The 17836-nt window shown below is 45.4% G+C and overlaps 2 protein-coding genes across 5 annotated transcripts in view; one reads left to right on the plus strand and one right to left on the minus strand.

The window, feature by feature from the left end:
• Window positions 1-409: 409 nt before the first annotated feature.
• Window positions 410-16915, minus strand: POLR2L (RNA polymerase II, I and III subunit L). 2 transcript variants are annotated; one of them, XM_077287834.1, is made up of 3 exons: window positions 16787-16915; window positions 13570-13677; window positions 410-2279 (listed from the first exon to the last, which is right to left on the minus strand). In XM_077287834.1, exons 2-3 carry the CDS (start codon window positions 13662-13664, stop codon window positions 2171-2173), a joined length of 204 nt encoding a protein of 67 aa, XP_077143949.1. In that variant the 5' UTR covers window positions 13665-13677; window positions 16787-16915; the 3' UTR covers window positions 410-2170. The 2 variants fall into 2 exon arrangements, with proteins under 2 accessions (XP_077143949.1, XP_077143950.1); XM_077287835.1 differs by having other exon boundaries at window positions 16783-16888.
• Window positions 16881-17836, plus strand: part of TSPAN4 (tetraspanin 4) — an 878525-nt gene continuing 877569 nt past the window's right edge. For 2 of the 3 annotated variants that reach the window (XM_077287830.1, XM_077287827.1), the window contains exon 1: window positions 16881-17019. The gene's annotated coding sequence lies outside the window, so the exon portion shown is untranslated. Of the gene's footprint in view, window positions 17056-17836 lie in introns of all 3 variants that reach the window. The other variant, XM_077287829.1, reaches the window with a different exon arrangement.

Here is a 17836-nt window from a genome sequence, read left to right on the forward strand (position 1 = left end):
AAAAAACATGCATTGATTGCCTTCCATGCACAAGCAATCCTCGTATGTTTATTGGCTAACAGCCGCAAAATGTGGGTTGGGGGCTCGAGCACCCGCCATACTCTATGCGTAGTATTGGACATAATTATGCAAAAAATAACTTTTTTTTTTTACATGCTAAAAATGGTTGCCACATAAATGTAACTACCCTTTTCTTTACAACACGGCTCATATATGTGACTTTTATGTAACAACGCATTCATATGTCATTCTGCTCGCCAAGAGTATAACCAGGCGCCGTTTCTCATCAAATTTTAGTGTAGGTGCTAAAAAGTGGTGGAATAAATGTCAAACAATTGATGGTGCAAATGCAATGAAAAATGTCTCATCAGTGAAACCAGTGACATCACAAGAATGTGAAAAACGGCAGTCAACGTATTAAAATGGAACATTTATTTGTTTGATAAAAGAAACAAGGTTCAGCTCAATACTGGATGAAAACCAATACAAGAGAGGTAGGTTGCAGCGTGAGTTATTGCAGCTCCGCTCACTTCCGAATCTGGAGGTTACTGTGGTCAGTAATAATGTCACCTGCCGAAATAAATGCACCTGCTCTATTCCTACAAATATGACAGGTGCTGACCATGCACACATCCTGACACACGGTAGCAGATATGGGAGTGAGCGGAACAGGAATAACCCTTTAGGACCATGACAATTTTTTTTGATAGCAAACGCATACATGTGTGTGTTTAAGAAGGGCATTAACACTCACCTGTCATGGTCTTTTGTTGTTTAACGCAGCTCCAGCATTATGTACCAAAAGTTGTGATCTGCCATCTCACAAGGTGTCTGCTGTGCAAGAGCGAAGGTTATGTTCTCAACGTAAGCCTATGAGACTGAGAATGAAAATCGACTTACAGCAGTCACCGTGAGATGGCAGGTCACAATTGCAGTCATATGATCAGAGTGAAGTTGGAAACGGCAGAAGACAACGACAAGTGAATATGTTAATGCACTCATTAAACACACACATACATATAATTGCTGACAAAGGGAGAAAAAAAGCCCCCAAACCACTGGAATGAAATAAGCTCACAGTCCAGGCTTCTTCATCACAGTGCATACAATGATAGTTCACAAAATGGCTTGGTACACTATAGTACTACACAATGTTGTCATATTACCTATAGGTTACGTTCACAAGAGTGTATAAAAAAAAAATCCAGGTTTCATCCAGAAAAAACCCAGGCCATTTCGATTTTTAATCTGTTTGACATGCGTTATTGGACATCAGCATTGATTAAAATTTACAAGACCAGATACAATTTCCAGTGTTAAAGAATTGCAATGTAGCTGTAAAAATCTGTTCTTATACGGAGGCTCTCATTTTTTTGTGCACTCAGACTTCAATAGGTGAGTTTCATCTGACATACAAAAGAAACTAGTGAATGCCATGCTGTCATTTATTTCACGCGTAGATTCAGCTTGGAGAAAAAAAAAAAAAATAAATTTTACGCTCTCCACTATGTAAGGCTGTTAAAGAAAACTGTATTTAGTCTTGGAAATTGTATTAAAAACTGGGGTATAATAATGAATGCCATACGGATGTAAAAAACGGACATATGGGTGATAAATCATCTACTTTTTTCTGGAAGAAAAGTTGTTGGTTTTTTTTCTGCTCGTGTGACCTTAGGGTGCAGTCAGACGGCCGTACAAATCAGAACGAGATTGGACCGCACTGCATGGACTGGTCGGTGGCTCTACCCACCAGAGCGCGACAGCTGAATAGAATTACATGAAGTGATTGCACTCGGGTGGGGAGAGCCGCCGGCCGGTCCGTGCACTGCCAGCCATCTCGGTCCGATTTACACGGCTGTCTGACTGCGCCCTTACAGTAAAAAGAAGATCTAGTGTGACACAAGAGTGGCCAATGGATGCAGGTCTGTGTTCTACTTTGGGCACAGTGGTATGTTGGGAATATGTTGGGTTTGTTGTCTGTAGAAAACCATTGCACAGTTATCAAATTAGCAAAAATACCTTTATTAAATATAAAACGAGTGGATTTTGTGGCTGCAGGTGGAAGAGATGATCGGGAATGTCCTGGATGGCTTCATCTCTGGAATTAGAAACGTTTCTGTTCCCTCTGAGAAATGTGCCCCATTGGGAAATGTCACTTTTCCATACATCCTCATTTCTCCAAAGGAGCGTAGTTCAGAAGCTTCTCTATCAGATCCACGTGAGCGAGCAGCATCCGGCGGCAGCAGTACCGCTTCAAGCCTAAAGCATCCAGTGCGTCACTGTACAGAGAAGGGGGAAGACAGATAAGGACGGGAGAATGGAGACGTCACCCATCTCATCCAGCAGGCAGATGTGAACAGAACTTAGCTTTATCAAGGAGAGTGGATGGCCAGCTGTGAAGGCCATCCTGTGCCCCCTGGACACATTCTGCACTGTGCAGTGCTAATCAGCAAGGGTGCAAAATAGTTATCAGAGCACAAATCCGTGTCTCCATTACGTGACAAGATTTTTATCCTTTAAAAGTTAAAGGGAATCTGTCAGCAGCATAATGTAGGGTCAGAGACCCTGATTCCAACAATGTGTTTACTTAGTTGGGTGTAGTAGTTGTGATACAAGCAGTTTTATCTGCTGCTGATGTAGCAGAGCTCAGAATGCTGAGCCGTGTATAACCCCGCCCACACCTGATTGGCAGCTTTCTGTCCCTATACAGTGTACACAGAAAGCTGACAATCAGTGCTGGGGGCTTGGATGGACAAGAAGACACAAGACACCTACAGTAGTTCTGTAGTGATAATCTCCTGATAAAAATCCTTTTTGTAATGAAACAGCAAAACAGAGCCCAGTAAGTGACATTGCCAGAATTAGGCCATGTTCACACTTTGCGGCGTCCCTCTGCAGGTTCTCCCGCAGCGGATTTGATAAATCTGCAGGGCAAAACCGCTGCGGTTATCCCTGCAGATTTATCGCGGTTTGCTCCGCGGTTTCCGCCTATACTATTGATGCTGCATATGCAGCAATATGCAGCATCAATAGTAATGTTAAAAATAATAAAAATTGGTTATACTCACCCTCTGATGTCCGGATCTCCTCGGCGCTGCACCCAGCGCTCCGGTTCCAAAGATGCTGTGCGAGAAGGACCTTCGTGACGTCACGGTCATGTGACCGCGACATCACGGTCATGTGACCGCGACGTCACCGCAGGTCCTGTTCGCACAGCAACTCTGACCGGCCGGCCGCGTGCAGCGCTGAGAGGTGAGTATATCATGATTTTTTATTTTTATTCTTTTTTTTTTACCCCAAATATGGTTCCCAGGGCCTGGAGGAGAGTCTCCTCTCCTCCACCCCGGGTACCACCCGCACATTAGCCGCTTACTTCCCGCAACGTGGGCACAGCCCCATGCGGGAAGTAAGCGGTTCAATGCATTCCTATGGGTGCAGAATCGCAGCGATGCTGCACAAAGAAGTGACATGATGCTGCGGGTTTTAAACCGCTGCGTTTCTGCGTGGTTTTTCCCGCAGCATGTGCACAGCGGTTTGCGGTTTCCATAGGGTTTACATGTAAATGGAAACGCTATGGAAACTGCTGCGGACCCGCAGCATCAAAATCGCGGCGGTTCCGCGGTAAAAACCGCAAAGTGTGAACATAGCCTTAGAGTCTCTGTCCCTACATCATGCATTTCCAGTTTTTTGTTTATTTGTTTTTACTTAAATGAATGCATTTGTGGTGAAAAGACAAAACATGTTTCCTAGTTTGTTTTTTTTACTAGTTGCACCATTTCCATTTTCTTGCCTCTGTATTACACTGTTTATTGCTGACTGCAAAGAGAGTCAAAGGGTCTATCAACAACTAGGATAACCCCATCTGATTCCCCATGTTTTGCCTCAATAAAATAAAAAATCTTATATTCCCCACCAGCGCCGTTCCAGGAGGAGACCGTGATGCTGAAAGCTGATTGGGCGCAAACTTTCTTATTTCCTATGTTTGGCCCCGATTTAAATTAAAAAAAAAAAAAAAAAAAAGCTTATACTTCTCCCGCACCGGATCCGTTCCATCCGTGTTGGCACTCTCGTTCCCGGGGCTCACGTGCGGTTGTTTTGACACATGAGCCCCGGGAACGAGAGTGCCAACACGGATGGAACGGATCCGGTGCGGGAGAAGTATAAGCTTTTTTTTTTTTTTTTTATTTAAATCGGGGCCAAACATAGGAAATAAGAAAGTTTTCCTAGTAGTGGACAACCACTTTAACCGAGACTCCATCAGTGAGCGCGTTTTTGAGGGTCTTAATTTTTTTTTGCTCCTCTCAGGTGATATGTGACCACAGACCACATTAAAAATCAACATGAAGGGAAACAAAAGGAAGCTGTACAAGTCAAATGGCACAAAATGTTTAATTAATTACAAAGTGATTTTTTTTTGCATATACAAAAATTATATATATATATGGTGTATATATATATATATATATATATATGGTATATATATATATATATATATATATATATATATATATATATATATATATATATATATATATATATATATACACACACATATACATACACACACACGGTACAGACCAAAAGTTTGGACACACTTTCTCATTTAAAGATTTTTCTGTATTTTCATGACTATGAAAACTGTACATTTACACTGAAGGCATCAAAGCTATGAATTAACACATGTGGAATTATATACTTAACAAAAAAGTGTGAAACAACTGAAATTATGTCTTATATTCTAGGTTCTTCAAAGTAGCCACCTTTTGCTTTGAGGACTGCTTTGCACACCCTTGGCATTCTCTTGATGAGCTTCAAGAGGTAGTCACCGGGAATGGTCTTCCAACAATCTTGAAGGAGTTCCCAGAGATGCTTAGCACTTGTTGGCCCTTTTGCCTTCACTCTGCGGTCCAGCTCACCCCAAACCATCTCGATTGGGTTCAGGTCTGGTGACTGTGGAGGCCAGGTCATCTGGTGTAGCACCCCATCACTCTCCTTCTTGGACAAATAGCCCTTACACAGCCTGGAGGTGTGTTTGTGGTCATTGTCCTGTTGAAAAATAAATGATGGTCCACCTAAACGCAAACCTGATGGAATAGCATGCCGCTGCAAGATGCTGTGGTGGCCATGCTGGTTCAGTATGCCTTCAATTTTGAATAATAAATCCCCAACAGTGTCACCAGCAAAGCACCCCCACACCATCACACCTCCTCCTCCATGCTTCACATTGGGAACCAGGCATGTAGAGCCCATCCGTTCACCTTTTCTGCGTCGCACAAAGACACGGTGGTTGGAACCAAAGATCTCAAATTTGGACTCATCAGACCAAAGCACAGATTTCCACTGGTCTAATGTCCATTCCTTGTGTTCTTTAGCCCAAACAAGTCTCTTCTGCTTGTTGCCTGACCTTAGCAGTGGTTTGCTAGCAGCTATTTTACCATGAAGGCCTGCTGCACAAAGTCTCCTCTTAACAGTTGTTGTAGAGATGTGTCTGCTGCTAGAACTCTGTGTGGCATTGACCTGGTCTGTAATCTGAGCTGCTGTTGACCTGCGATTTCTGAGGCTGGTGACTCAGATAAACTTATCCTCAGAAGCAGAGGTGACTCTTGGTCTTCCTTTCCTGGGGCGGTCCTCATGTGAGCCAGTTTCTTTGTAGCGCTTGATGGTTTTTGCCACTGCACTTGGAGACACTTTCAAAGTTTTCCCAATTTTTCAGACTGACTGACCTTCATTTCTTAAAGTAATGATGGCCACTCGTTTTTCTTTACTTAGCTGTTTTTTTCTTGCCATAATACAAATTCTAACAGCCTATTCAGTAGGACTATCAGCTGTGTATCCACCAGACTTCTGCACAACACAACTGATGGTCCCAACCCCATTTATAAGGCAAGAAATCCCACTTATTAAACCTGACAGGGCACACCTGTGAAGTGAAAACCATTCCCGGTGACTACCTCTTGAAGTTCATCAAGAGAATGCCAAGAGTGTGCAAAGCAGTCATCAAAGCAAAAGGTGGCTACTTTGAAGAACCTAGAACATAGGACATAACAAAAAGTGTGAAACAACTGAAATTAAGTATATAATTCCACATGTGTTAATTCATAGTTTTGATGCTTTCAGTGTGAATGTACAATTTTCATAGTCATGAAAATACAGAAAAATCTTTAAATGAGAAGGTGTGTCCAAACTTTTGTCTGTAAAATATATATATATATATATATATATATATATATATATATATATATATATATATATATATATATACACACACACACACACACACATATACACATAGTGGCATGTGGCATGTACAAGTTTGGGCACCTCTGGTAAAAAAAAAATAAATAGTTATTGTGAACAGTTTAAAAAGTTGAGGATGAAACGATCTCTAAAAGGGCTAAAGGTGAAGATGATACATTTCCTTTGTATTTTAGGCAAGTTATATATGTTTTTCATCTTAAAAATTACAAAAAGGAAAATGGAAAGATGGAAAAGAAAGTTTGGGCACCCTGCATGATTAGTACCACCACCACGTAGCACCCCCTTTTGAAAGTATCACAGCTTGTAAACGCTTTTTGTAGCCAGACAAGAGTCTTTCAATTCCTGTTTGAGAGATTTTCATCCGTTCTTCCTTGGAAAATTCTTCCAGTTCTGTGAGATTCCTGGATTGTCTTGCATACACTGCTACTGTGAGGTCTAGCCACAGATATACAATGATCAGGGGACTGTGAGGGTCATTGTAAAACCTTCAGCTTGCACCTTTTGAGGTAGTCTATTGTGGATGACGTGTGTTTAGGATCATTATCTATTTGTAAAAGCCATACTCTTTTCAACTTCAGCATTTTTATTTTTTTTACAGATGGTGTTATGTTTGTATTAAGAATTTGTTGAAATTTCTTTTAATCCATTCTTCGTTCTACCTGTGAAATGTCCCCGTGCCATTGGCTGCAACACAAATCCAAAGCATGATTGACCCATCCCCATGCATACTGGTTTGATAGATGTTCTTTTCCTGAAATTCTGTGCTATTTTTTTCCAAAATGCATCAGGTTTAGATGTTCTTTTGCATAGTTCTGATGTCGAATTTTATGGTGAGGGCGCCGGACAGGTTTTCTTCTTATGACTTTTCCATGAAGTCCATATTTGTGCAGGTGTCTCTGAACAACAAAACAAATATACCACAACTCCAGAGTCTGCTAAATCTTTCTGAAGGTCTTTTGCAGACAAGCGGGGGTTGTGATTTGTCTATCTAGCAATACTACAACCAGCTCTCGCTGAAATTTTGCTTCGTCTTCCAGACCTTATCTTGACCTCCACTGTTCCTGGTAATTGCTATTTCTTAACTACATTTCGAACTGAGAAAAGGGCAAATTGAAAAAAACTTTGCTACCTTCTTGTAGCCATCTCCTGCTTTGTTTGCCTCCATTTTCTTTGGGCATCTACTTAGAAACACCCATGGCTGCTGTTTTTGGCAGAAGCTTAGAGGAGGCAGGGTTTTTATAAAGCTGGGAAATTTGCAGTACTAACGATGATAGAGAACAAGCCATCACCCTAACAGGCTAATTAAGGTCTGAAACCCTGGTCAAAGTTATCGGAGTACTCAAATCTCCAACGGTGCCCAAACTTTTGAATTTATCAATTTTCCTTTTTGGAATTTTTAAAATGTAAAAAAAAATTCTATAATTTTTTTTTTGCCTAAAGTAAAAGGGAAATGTGTTATCTTTAACTTTAGGCCTTTTAGAGATCATTCCATCTTCAACTGTTCACAATAACTTTAAAATATAAACATATATATATATATATATATATATATATATATATATATATATAGTAATATTGTAGGGGTTGTACTTGCTCAGGTGCGGCGGGTGACACTCAGGAGACACGTTCCATTAAAAGTTCACAGGGCTTAATGCTCCATAAACCACATAGCAAACAGAAAACAAACAGCCTTTAGCTCAGGCGAAAGAAAATACAAGTGTACAGTCCTTCAGGCTCAGTCCTGGAGCCTTAACACACTATGGAGGCTTTCACCTCCACACACACACCTCCTGTGTTAAGCATTAGCCTTTATTTTATAGATCTAACCACACCCAGGAACCCAGGATTTTGTGTGTGTGGGCGCATGACTGCAAGTAAGCCATTTGCTTACATTCGGTTTCATGCAGACTAGTCAGGCGCAGCCTTGCTCCATGTGGCCGAAAGCATGCAAATTCCATACCTGCTGTCACATAACCTCATGGTACCGGAGAATCCTGACAGTGCGCTCTTTGAGAGTTCACAAGTCTGCAGACATGTACTCCAATCCTGTACAGTGTGTGTGTGTGTGTGTGTGTGTGTGTGTGTGTGTGTGTGTGTGTGTGTGTGTGTGTGTGTGTGTGTGTGTGTGTAATATATATATATATATATATATATATATATATATATATATATATATATATATATATAGTTCCCTGAAAAATGCACACAGGAAAATTGCACAGGAAAATTGCCCACATGAAAAATGCCCACACGGAAAATTCCCCACACGGAAAATTCCCCACACGGAAAATTCCCCACACGGAAAATTGTCAATTACAGCATCACAAAAGTTTCAGATCTATGATATTTCAGGTGCAAGGTGAGGATGTTCACATAATATGTGATCAACTTGTGATTTACAGTTGACCTAGTGCAAAACTGCAAAAATGATGATCTGTGATTTGCAGCAGTCTGTCATTCTCAGCAATAGATAGATGTAGTCTGCTCTCTTCTCTCACTGATTCTGCCTTACTCCTCCCACCAGCCCAAAACAGCAGCACATGCAGAACCAGCAGCAGTGTGATCCAGAGGAGCCATCACTGCTATCAGTACCCACAAAAGAATCACTGCTGCTGGCAGAGATATTTGGTCCTGGAAGCCCAGAAGGCACCGCAGAAAGGTGAGATTCTGTCACTTGTACCACTTTGTGTTCTTGCTGAGAATGTATGATGTGCTTTTGCAGTGGAGTCCGATGGGCCCCAGTGCGAAATTTGGCCCTCCCCCCCCCCACACACACACACACATTGGTCAGATGTATGGGCCCCTGTAGTGTTCTAAATTCTATAAACACTTATGAATTGCCCCCCTCCCCCTTCATTATGTAGTAATGTCCCCCATACGTGTATATATGCCCATCATCCTGGTGAATATGTCTGCATCCTGTTATATATGTCCTAATGCTGGTGATTTACAGTACAATGTAAATCAATGTGAAAAAAAAAAGCTGTGCACATGGTGCAGAAAAATCTGCGCAGAAATGCTGCAGATTTCAAAGAAGTGCATGTCACTTCTTTTGTGCGTTTCTGCAGCGTTTCTGCACCCCTCCATTAATAGAAATCTGCAGTGGTAAAATCTGCACAAAAAACGCATAAAAAACGCGCCTGTGGATTCTGCCAGGAGATGCAGATTTAGTGCAGAAAATTCTGCACCACATTTCCTACGTGTGCACATAGCCTAGGATTGGGGACCACGTAAACCAGGACAGGGACATATATACCAGAAAGGGGGCATAAATACCAGGATGGAGATCATGTGGACCATACATACTACCGTGTTTCCCCGATAGTAAGACAGCGTCCTACATTCTTTTACCACTCAAAAGTCCCACTATGTCTTACTTTCGGGGGGGTGTCTTACATTGGAAAAAAAACCTGTGTGGTCGCTGGAGCTCCAGCGACCAACTATGCGAAGTCCCCTGGTAACCAGGGTAAACATCGGGTTACTAAGCGCAGGGCCGCGCTTAGTAACCCGATGTTTACCCTGGTTACCAGTGTAAATGTTTAAAAAAAAAAAAAAAAAGGTGAGGTGTCATATCTTGTTTTTTCCAGAGGTGATTTTGGAGTTTTTGGGCTGTCGGGACAGAATACAGTGGCTCTTCCTTTGCCTTTTGGTGTTTTTAATCCTTCAGAAAGATACTGTTGACTTCCATCTCCAAGTTCTAATCGTCGCTTCGCCGGAGGGCGCCCCAGTGCAGGCTGCAGTAGGCCGGCTCTGGCGGCGGGTCCATGCGGGGTGGAGTAGATGAAGCTGGCCGCTGCTTGCTGCTCCGGAGCGCACAGTCCGTGCGGGGGATGGTGCACCGGGCCGGGGGAGGACAGGACGTGCAGGTATCCGCCGCCTCCTGCGCCAACCACAGCGCCGCCCCCGGCCACAAACCCCCCGGAGAAGCTGGAGCATTTGTCGGGGAGCAGCAGCTGGTCGTGCCCGAGGTGGCTTCCCTTTCTCATAGTACAGAGCCGCCGCCTTCTCCGCTCTCCTCCTTGTGGCCCCAGTAATCCGCACTGCCCGGCCTGCACCCTACAAATAGCCGGGGCTGCAGTTAGAGCAGGTCCCCTCGGTGCTGAGGTGAGCTCGTCGGAGGGCTATCGAGCACCGGGGGAGGCAGATTGTACGGCTGTGTGTGCTCGGGCCCCAGCTCGGATTACTGGGGCCACAAAGAGGAGAGCGGAGAAGGCAGCGGCGGCTCTGTACTATGAGAAAGGGAAGCCACCTTGGGCACGACCAGCTGCTGCTCCCCGACAAATGCTCCAGCTTCTCCGGGGGGTTTGTGGCCGGAGGCGGCGCTGTGGTTGGCGCAGGAGGCGGCGGATACCTGCACGTCCTGTCCTCCCCCGGCCCGGTGCACCATCCCCCGCAGGGACTGTGCGCTCCGGAGCAGCAAGCAGCGGCCAGCTTCATCTACTCCACCCCGCATGGACCCGCCGCCAGAGCCGGCCTACTGCAGCCTGCACTGGGGCGCCCTCCGGCGAAGCGACGATTAGAACTTGGAGATGGAAGTCAACAGTATCTTTCTGAAGGATTAAAAACACCAAAAGGCAAAGGAAGAGCCACTGTATTCTGTCCCGACAGCCCAAAAACTCCAAAATCACCTCTGGAAAAAACAAGATATGACACCTCACTTTTTTTTTTTTTTTTTTACATTTACACTGGTAACCAGGGTAAACATCAGGTTACTAAGCGCGGCCCTTCGCATAGTTGGTCGCTGGAGAGCTGTCTGTGTGACAGCTCTCCAGCGACCACACAGGTTTTTTTTCCAATGTAAGACACCCCCCCGAAAGTAAGACATAGTGGGACTTTTGAGTGATAAAAGAATGTAGGACGCTGTCTTACTATCGGGGAAACACGGTAGTATGTATGGTCCACATGATCTCCATCCTGGTATTTATGCCCCCTTTCTGGTATATATGTCCCTATCCTAGTTTACGTGGTCCCCAATCCTAGGCTATGTGCACACGTAGGAAATGTGGTGCAGAATTTTCTGCACTAAATCTGCATCTCCTGGCAGAATCCACAGGCGCGTTTTTTATGCGTTTTTAGTGCGTTTTTTTGTGCAGATTTTACCACTGCAGATTTCTATTAATGGAGGGGTGCAGAAACGCTGCAGAAACGCACAAAAGAAGTGACATGCACTTCTTTGAAATCTGCAGCATTTCTGCGCAGATTTTTCTGCACCATGTGCACAGCTTTTTTTTTTCACATTGATTTACATTGTACTGTAAATCACCAGCATTAGGACATATATACCAGGATGCAGACATATTCACCAGGATGATGGGCATATGTACCAGTATGGGGGACATTACTACATAATGAAGGGGGAGGGGGGCAATTCATACGTGTTTATAGAATTTAGAACACTACAGGGGCCCATACATCTGACCAATGTGTGTGTGTGTGGGGGGGGCGAAGGGTCAAATTTCGCACTGGGGCCCATCGGACTCCTCTGCAAAAGCACATCATACATTCTCAGCAAGAACACAAAGTGGTACAAGTGACAGAATCTCACGTTTCTGCTGTGCCTTCTGGGCTTCCAGGACCAAATATCTCTGCCAGCAGCAGTGATTCTTTTGTGGGTACTGATAGCAGTGATGGCTCCTCTGGATCACACTGCTGCTGGTTCTGCATGTACTGCTCGGGGCTGGTGGGAGGAGTAAGGCAGAATCAGTGAGAGAAGAGAGCAGACTAGATCTATCTAGTGCTGAGAATGACAGACTGCTGCAAACCACAGATCATCATTTTTGCAGTTTTGCACTAGGTCAACTGTAAATCACAAGTTGATCACATATTATGTTAACATCCTCACCTTGCACTTGAAATATCATAGATCTGAAACTTTTGTGATGCTGTAATTGACAATTTTCCATGTGGGGAATTTTCCTTGTGGGGAATTTTCCATGTGGGGAATTTTCCGTGTGGGGAATTTTCCGTGTGGGGAATTTTCCGTGTGGGGAATTTTCCGTGTGGGGAATTTTCCGGTGTGCATTTTTCCTGTGTGCGTTTTTCATGTGGGCAATTTTCCTGTGTGCAATTTTCCTGTGTGCATTTTTCTGGTCACATATATATATACATATATATATATATATATATATATATATATATATATATATATATATATATATATATATATATATATATATTGTAGCGTGACTAAAGGTTGTATAGTCGACGGGAGGTATGTGTCACATAGATGGCTTGTCGCTGTGATGTAACCCGGAGTGTTTTCTTTAATGCACATAAAGCAATAAGGAATTGTTTAGTATACTTGGGTCCGGGTTACGGGTAGCTATGAGAGATGGGCGGGTCTGGCTACCCATATACCTCACCCCTGGGTGAGGGGCATAACCATACCTATCTATATGTGTTTCAGGACCTGTGGTGATGTCACAACCACATGGCTAATCATGTGGTTGTGACATCACCACAGGTCCTGAAACACATATAGAGCGCACTGTCAGGATTCTCCGGTACCATGAGGTTATGTGACAGCAGGTATGGAATTTGCATGCTTTCGGCCACATGGAGCAAGGCTGCGCCTGACTAGTCTGCATGAAACCGAATGTAAGCAAATGGCTTACTTGCAGTCATGCGCCCACACACACAAAATCCTGACAGCGAGCATACTGCGTCCTGTGAGTATTCACAAGTCTGCAGTCACTCAGTGACTGCACACTTGAACCATGAGCCTGGACAGTCCCTTTAACAATGAGCATTTCTACTAAGTGCAGTTATTTTAAATATAATATCTTCTCTAATGAATGAATTTGTCTTAGCAAGCCCACTGCAACTACAAAAGTAAAAATAAGCAACTTTCCAAATAGTCATTAAAATTTTCCTGCCGTTTGGTAGACGTGTGTCTCCATAGTCACACACCCTACCATTTGCCCCTTACTTGGCACAGTGACAGGAAGTAGAGGACAGATACAAAATATCTGCAGGATCAGAATATACAAGTTCTGTTTTTTATGCTACTACAGAGAGGAATAGGTGAGCGGAGCAGCTGTAGGCAAAAGTAGGATTTTGTTTAAGGAAAACTATTTGCAAAGTTGCTTCATTTTTTATTCTAGATGCACAAGAGCAATAAAAATGTCTGAAGGGGGACAAAGCCTTTAACAGCTTAATGGAATGGAAAAGCTGAATGATGTTTTATTTTGGCCATATTTGCTGGAAATGCTGGTGGACTAGAAAAATAAGAAGTAATCATGATACTAACAGAAGAACATTGACGTGATCTATGGATGTGACGCACGGCGGCTATAAACACGTTGCACGTACCCCTCAGTGTACTCCGCCTGCAGCAGCCCCAGATACGCTTCCCACTTATTTCCAACGATCTTGCCACAAGTGAAGCATCTGACAGGGATAATCATTTTGTTGAATTTTCTTGCGGGAAAAAGAAAGAGACAAGAAATTGGGTCACAAGCCATGATAAGATCCTGCTAAATAATAACAAATGCTCCGCTGGGACCTCTTGATGCCCTTGCTCTGGGCTACGGAGCTCCCCGGAGACGCGGCTGCTAAAGATAATAAGCCAGTGTATCAGCTTGTAATGGTGTGATCAAAGAGTGTGGCCTGTCGTACTGCTCCTTGCGTTCTATCATTCATTCCGTCCGCCGGCCCTGATTGGATTAAGTTGGGAATTCTCCAGAAATGGATATTTCTATTATAAGATTTAAAAGGATCAGCAGGGAGCCATTACAGATACAGTGACAGAGGCGAAGAAAGACACCCTGGTGACTGACGGTATGAGATATGTACTGACGACCGCCGGTCTATGGCCGGTGACCATCAGCACGAGATATGCACCGACGACCGCCGGTCTATGGCCGGTGACTGACTACAGGAGATATGTACCGACGACTGCAGCTCCATGGCCGGTGACTGACTACACGAGATATGTACCGACGACTGCAGCTCCATGGCCGGTGACCGACGGCACGAGATATGTACTGACGACTGCAGCTCCATGGCCAGTGACCGACGGCACAAGATATGTACCGACGACTGCAGCTCCATGGCCAGTGAATGATGGCACCGGGTATGTACTGACGAATGCCACTCCATGGCCGGTGACCGACGGCACGAGATATGTACTGACGACTGCAGCTCCATGGCAAGTGAATGATGGCACCGGATATGTACTGACGAATGCCACTCCATGGCCGGTGACCGACGGCACGAGATATGTACTGACGACTGCAGCTCCATGGCCGGTGACCGACGGCACAAGATATGTACCGACGACTGCAGCTCCATGGCCAGTGAATGATGGCACCGGGTATGTACTGACGAATGCCTCTCCATGGCCGGTGACTGACAGTACGAGATACGTACTAACGACTGCAGCTCCATGGCCAGTGAATGATGGCACCGGATATGTACTGACGAATGCCACTCCATGGCCAGTGACCGACGGCACGAGATACGTACTAACGACTGCAGCTCCATGGCCGGTGAATGATGGCACCGGATATGTACTGACGAATGCCACTCCATGGCCGGTGACCGACGGCACGAGATATGTACTGACGACTGCAGCTCCATGGCCAGTGAATGATGGCACCGGATATGTACTGACGAATGCCACTCCATGGCCGGTGACCGACAGCACGAGATATGTACTGACGACTGCAGCTCCATGGCCGGTGACCGACGGCACGAGATATGTACTGACGACTGCAGCTCCATGGCCGGTGACCGACGACACGAGATATGTACCGACGACTGCAGCTCCATGGCCGGTGAATGATGGCACCGGATATGTACTGACGAATGCCACTCCATGGCCGGTGACCGACGACACGAGATATGTACCGACGACTGCAGCTCCATGGCCAGTGACAGACGACACGAGATATGTACCGACGACTGCAGCTCCATGGCCGGTGAATGATGGCACCGGATATGTACTGACGAATGCCACTCCATGGCCGGTGACCAACGGCACGAGATATGTACTGACAACTGCAGCTCCATGGCCGGTGACCGACGGCACAAGATATGTACCGACGACTGCAGCTCCATGGCCGGTGAATGATGGCACCGGATATGTACTGACGAATGCCTCTCCATGGCCGGTGACTGACAGTACGAGATACGTACTAACGACTGCAGCTCCATGGCCAGTGAATGATGGCACCGGATATGTACTGACGAATGCCACTCCATGGCCGGTGACTGACAGTACGAGACACGTACTAACGACTGCAGCTCCATGGCCAGTGAATGATGGCACCGGGTATGTACTGACGAATGCCTCTCCATGGCCAGTGACCGACGGCACGAGATACGTACTAACGACTGCAGCTCCATGGCCGGTGAATGATGGCACCGGATATGTACCGACGACTGCAGCTCCATGGCAGGTGACTGATGGCACGAGATATGTACTGACTAGTGATGAGCGAGTGTACTTGTTGCTCGGGTTTTCTTGAGCACGCTCGGGTGACCTCCGAGTATTTATGACTGCTCAGGGATGTAGTTTTCATCGCTGCAGCTGAATTATTCACAGCTACTAGCCAGGCTGAGTACATGTAATCAAGCAGGATAGTAGCTGTAAATCATTCAGCTGAAGCGATGAAAACTAAATCTCGCTCATCACTAGCACTGACGAATGTTGCTCCATGGCCGGCATCTCTATCACAGCATTAATAGTCAATGGCGGAGATCCGAAAGGGAACAGATTCGGGAGATCATACGATGGTGGCTCCAATTATACACACGACACCAGTTTGAACGCATTTTGGGCTATGAATAAAGCCCCATTCACACATCATGTGCTGCCCATTTCTTTTCTTGGACAGTACATGGACTCATAGCGTTTCATTAATCCAGGAACATGTCAATTTTAAAACTGGTTCGGTGGGACTCTGAGCAGCTCTTCTTTTCCGTGTTGTGGCTCAGACTCGCGTCTCTGCAAGATAAATACACATGCTGCATCCTGGAGAGATGCGCCACATGTCCGTCTCCACAGGTGAGCTGCGGGCCTCTGCAGACACATAGTGGACATGGGGTTTCATCAAATCCCATCCACTATGCTGTAACATCTGGCACAAGTACGCAGCATCAAATCCACGGCAGTTCCTGATCGTGGGCCCATGCCCTTAAAAGTGAGGATCTGTGGACCCTGTGTACGTGCGCTGCCCATAGCCAGATCCAGGCGTGCGCGCGACCTTTGTGTGACAGAGTGCCCTACTCCGCGGGGGCACAGTGCCCTACTCCGCGGGGGCACATGTGTTACCAACAGTGGCCCCAGCACCTCCCGGGCCCACAGGTGCCGCCCCGGGGCTCCCAGCTCTCCCCTGACACATGATGTGGATGGAAGATGGATCTATGTGCTGAATGGAGACATGCCCGATGATGTGAGCGTGCACGTGTATGGCGGACCTCTATGTGCAGCCCCAGTCAGCAGATATTTCCGGGACTTATGAAACTGTGGTGTCCATGTATAGCACACACCGCACGTTGTAATACACGGACACTACTTACTCACCTCCGGCAGCCGTGCACTCGTGAAGTTCCAGCCGCGTCACACGCTATGCCCCGCCCTCCTACAGCGCCGAAGTCTTCGTGGTCCCAGGTCCTCCGTTTTGGCCGGGTAGAAATGTTTAGTCGAGCGCCCTCTGGTGTACAGGAGGTGGTAGAGCAAAAGTAACGGTGAGCGCTCCTGTGAGGGGACGATCCGAGCACGCTGAGCACCGACTGAGGAGACAGAAGCCGCGGCAGGTACCGTCCTGTGCATGCACTGATGCCGCCCTGTGTGTGAGTTCTGGGGGTGTCCAGCGGCGGGAGACTGCGGGTACGGGGGGCTCCTCACTGTGTCACTGACTGCAAGTCCCGTCTACAGCAAGCAACAAGTTCTCCTCATAGAGCGGAGCAGCCTGAGGAGGCATCTAAGCTGCAGCCAGTGCTCAGCTACACAGGAGGTACAGCAGGTACAGCAGGTACAGCAGGTACATGGCCGGGGCAGCTTATTATATCTATACAGGACATTATAGTGTGCGGTTATTACACACAGGACATTATAGTGTGCGGTTATTACATACAATACATTATAGTGTGCGGTTATTACATACAATACATTATAGTGTGCGGTTATTACATACAATACATTATAGTGTGCGGTTATTACACACAGGACATTATAGTGTGCGGTTATTACATACAATACATTATAGTGTGCGGTTATTACATACAATACATTATAGTGTGCGGTTATTACATACAATACATTATAGTGTGCGGTTATTACATACAGGACATTATAGTGTGCGGTTATTACACACAGGACATTATAGTGTGCGGTTATTACACACAGGACATTATAGTGTGCGGTTATTACACACAGGACATTATAGTGTGCGGTTATTACATACAATACATTATAGTGTGCGGTTATTACACACAGGACATTATAGTGTGCGGTTATTACACACAGGACATTATAGTGTGCGGTTATTACACACAGGACATTATAGTGTGCGGTTATTACACACAGGACATTATAGTGTGCGGTTATTACATACAATACATTATAGTGTGC

The sequence above is a fragment of the Ranitomeya variabilis genome, chromosome 2 (genome assembly GCF_051348905.1).
Source record: "Ranitomeya variabilis isolate aRanVar5 chromosome 2, aRanVar5.hap1, whole genome shotgun sequence".
NCBI classification, from domain to species: Eukaryota; Metazoa; Chordata; class Amphibia; order Anura; family Dendrobatidae; genus Ranitomeya; species Ranitomeya variabilis.

Bases quoted from the DNA above. Each gene is read 5' to 3' on its own strand.
- POLR2L (XM_077287834.1), bottom strand. From the start codon at position 13,664: ATGATTATCCCTGTCAGATGCTTCACTTGTGGCAAGATCGTTGGAAAT. The intron at 2,280-13,569 runs GTACGTGCAACG...TTCTCTGTACAG, and splicing joins CAGGCGGAGTACACTGAGGG to TGACGCACTGGATGCTTTAG.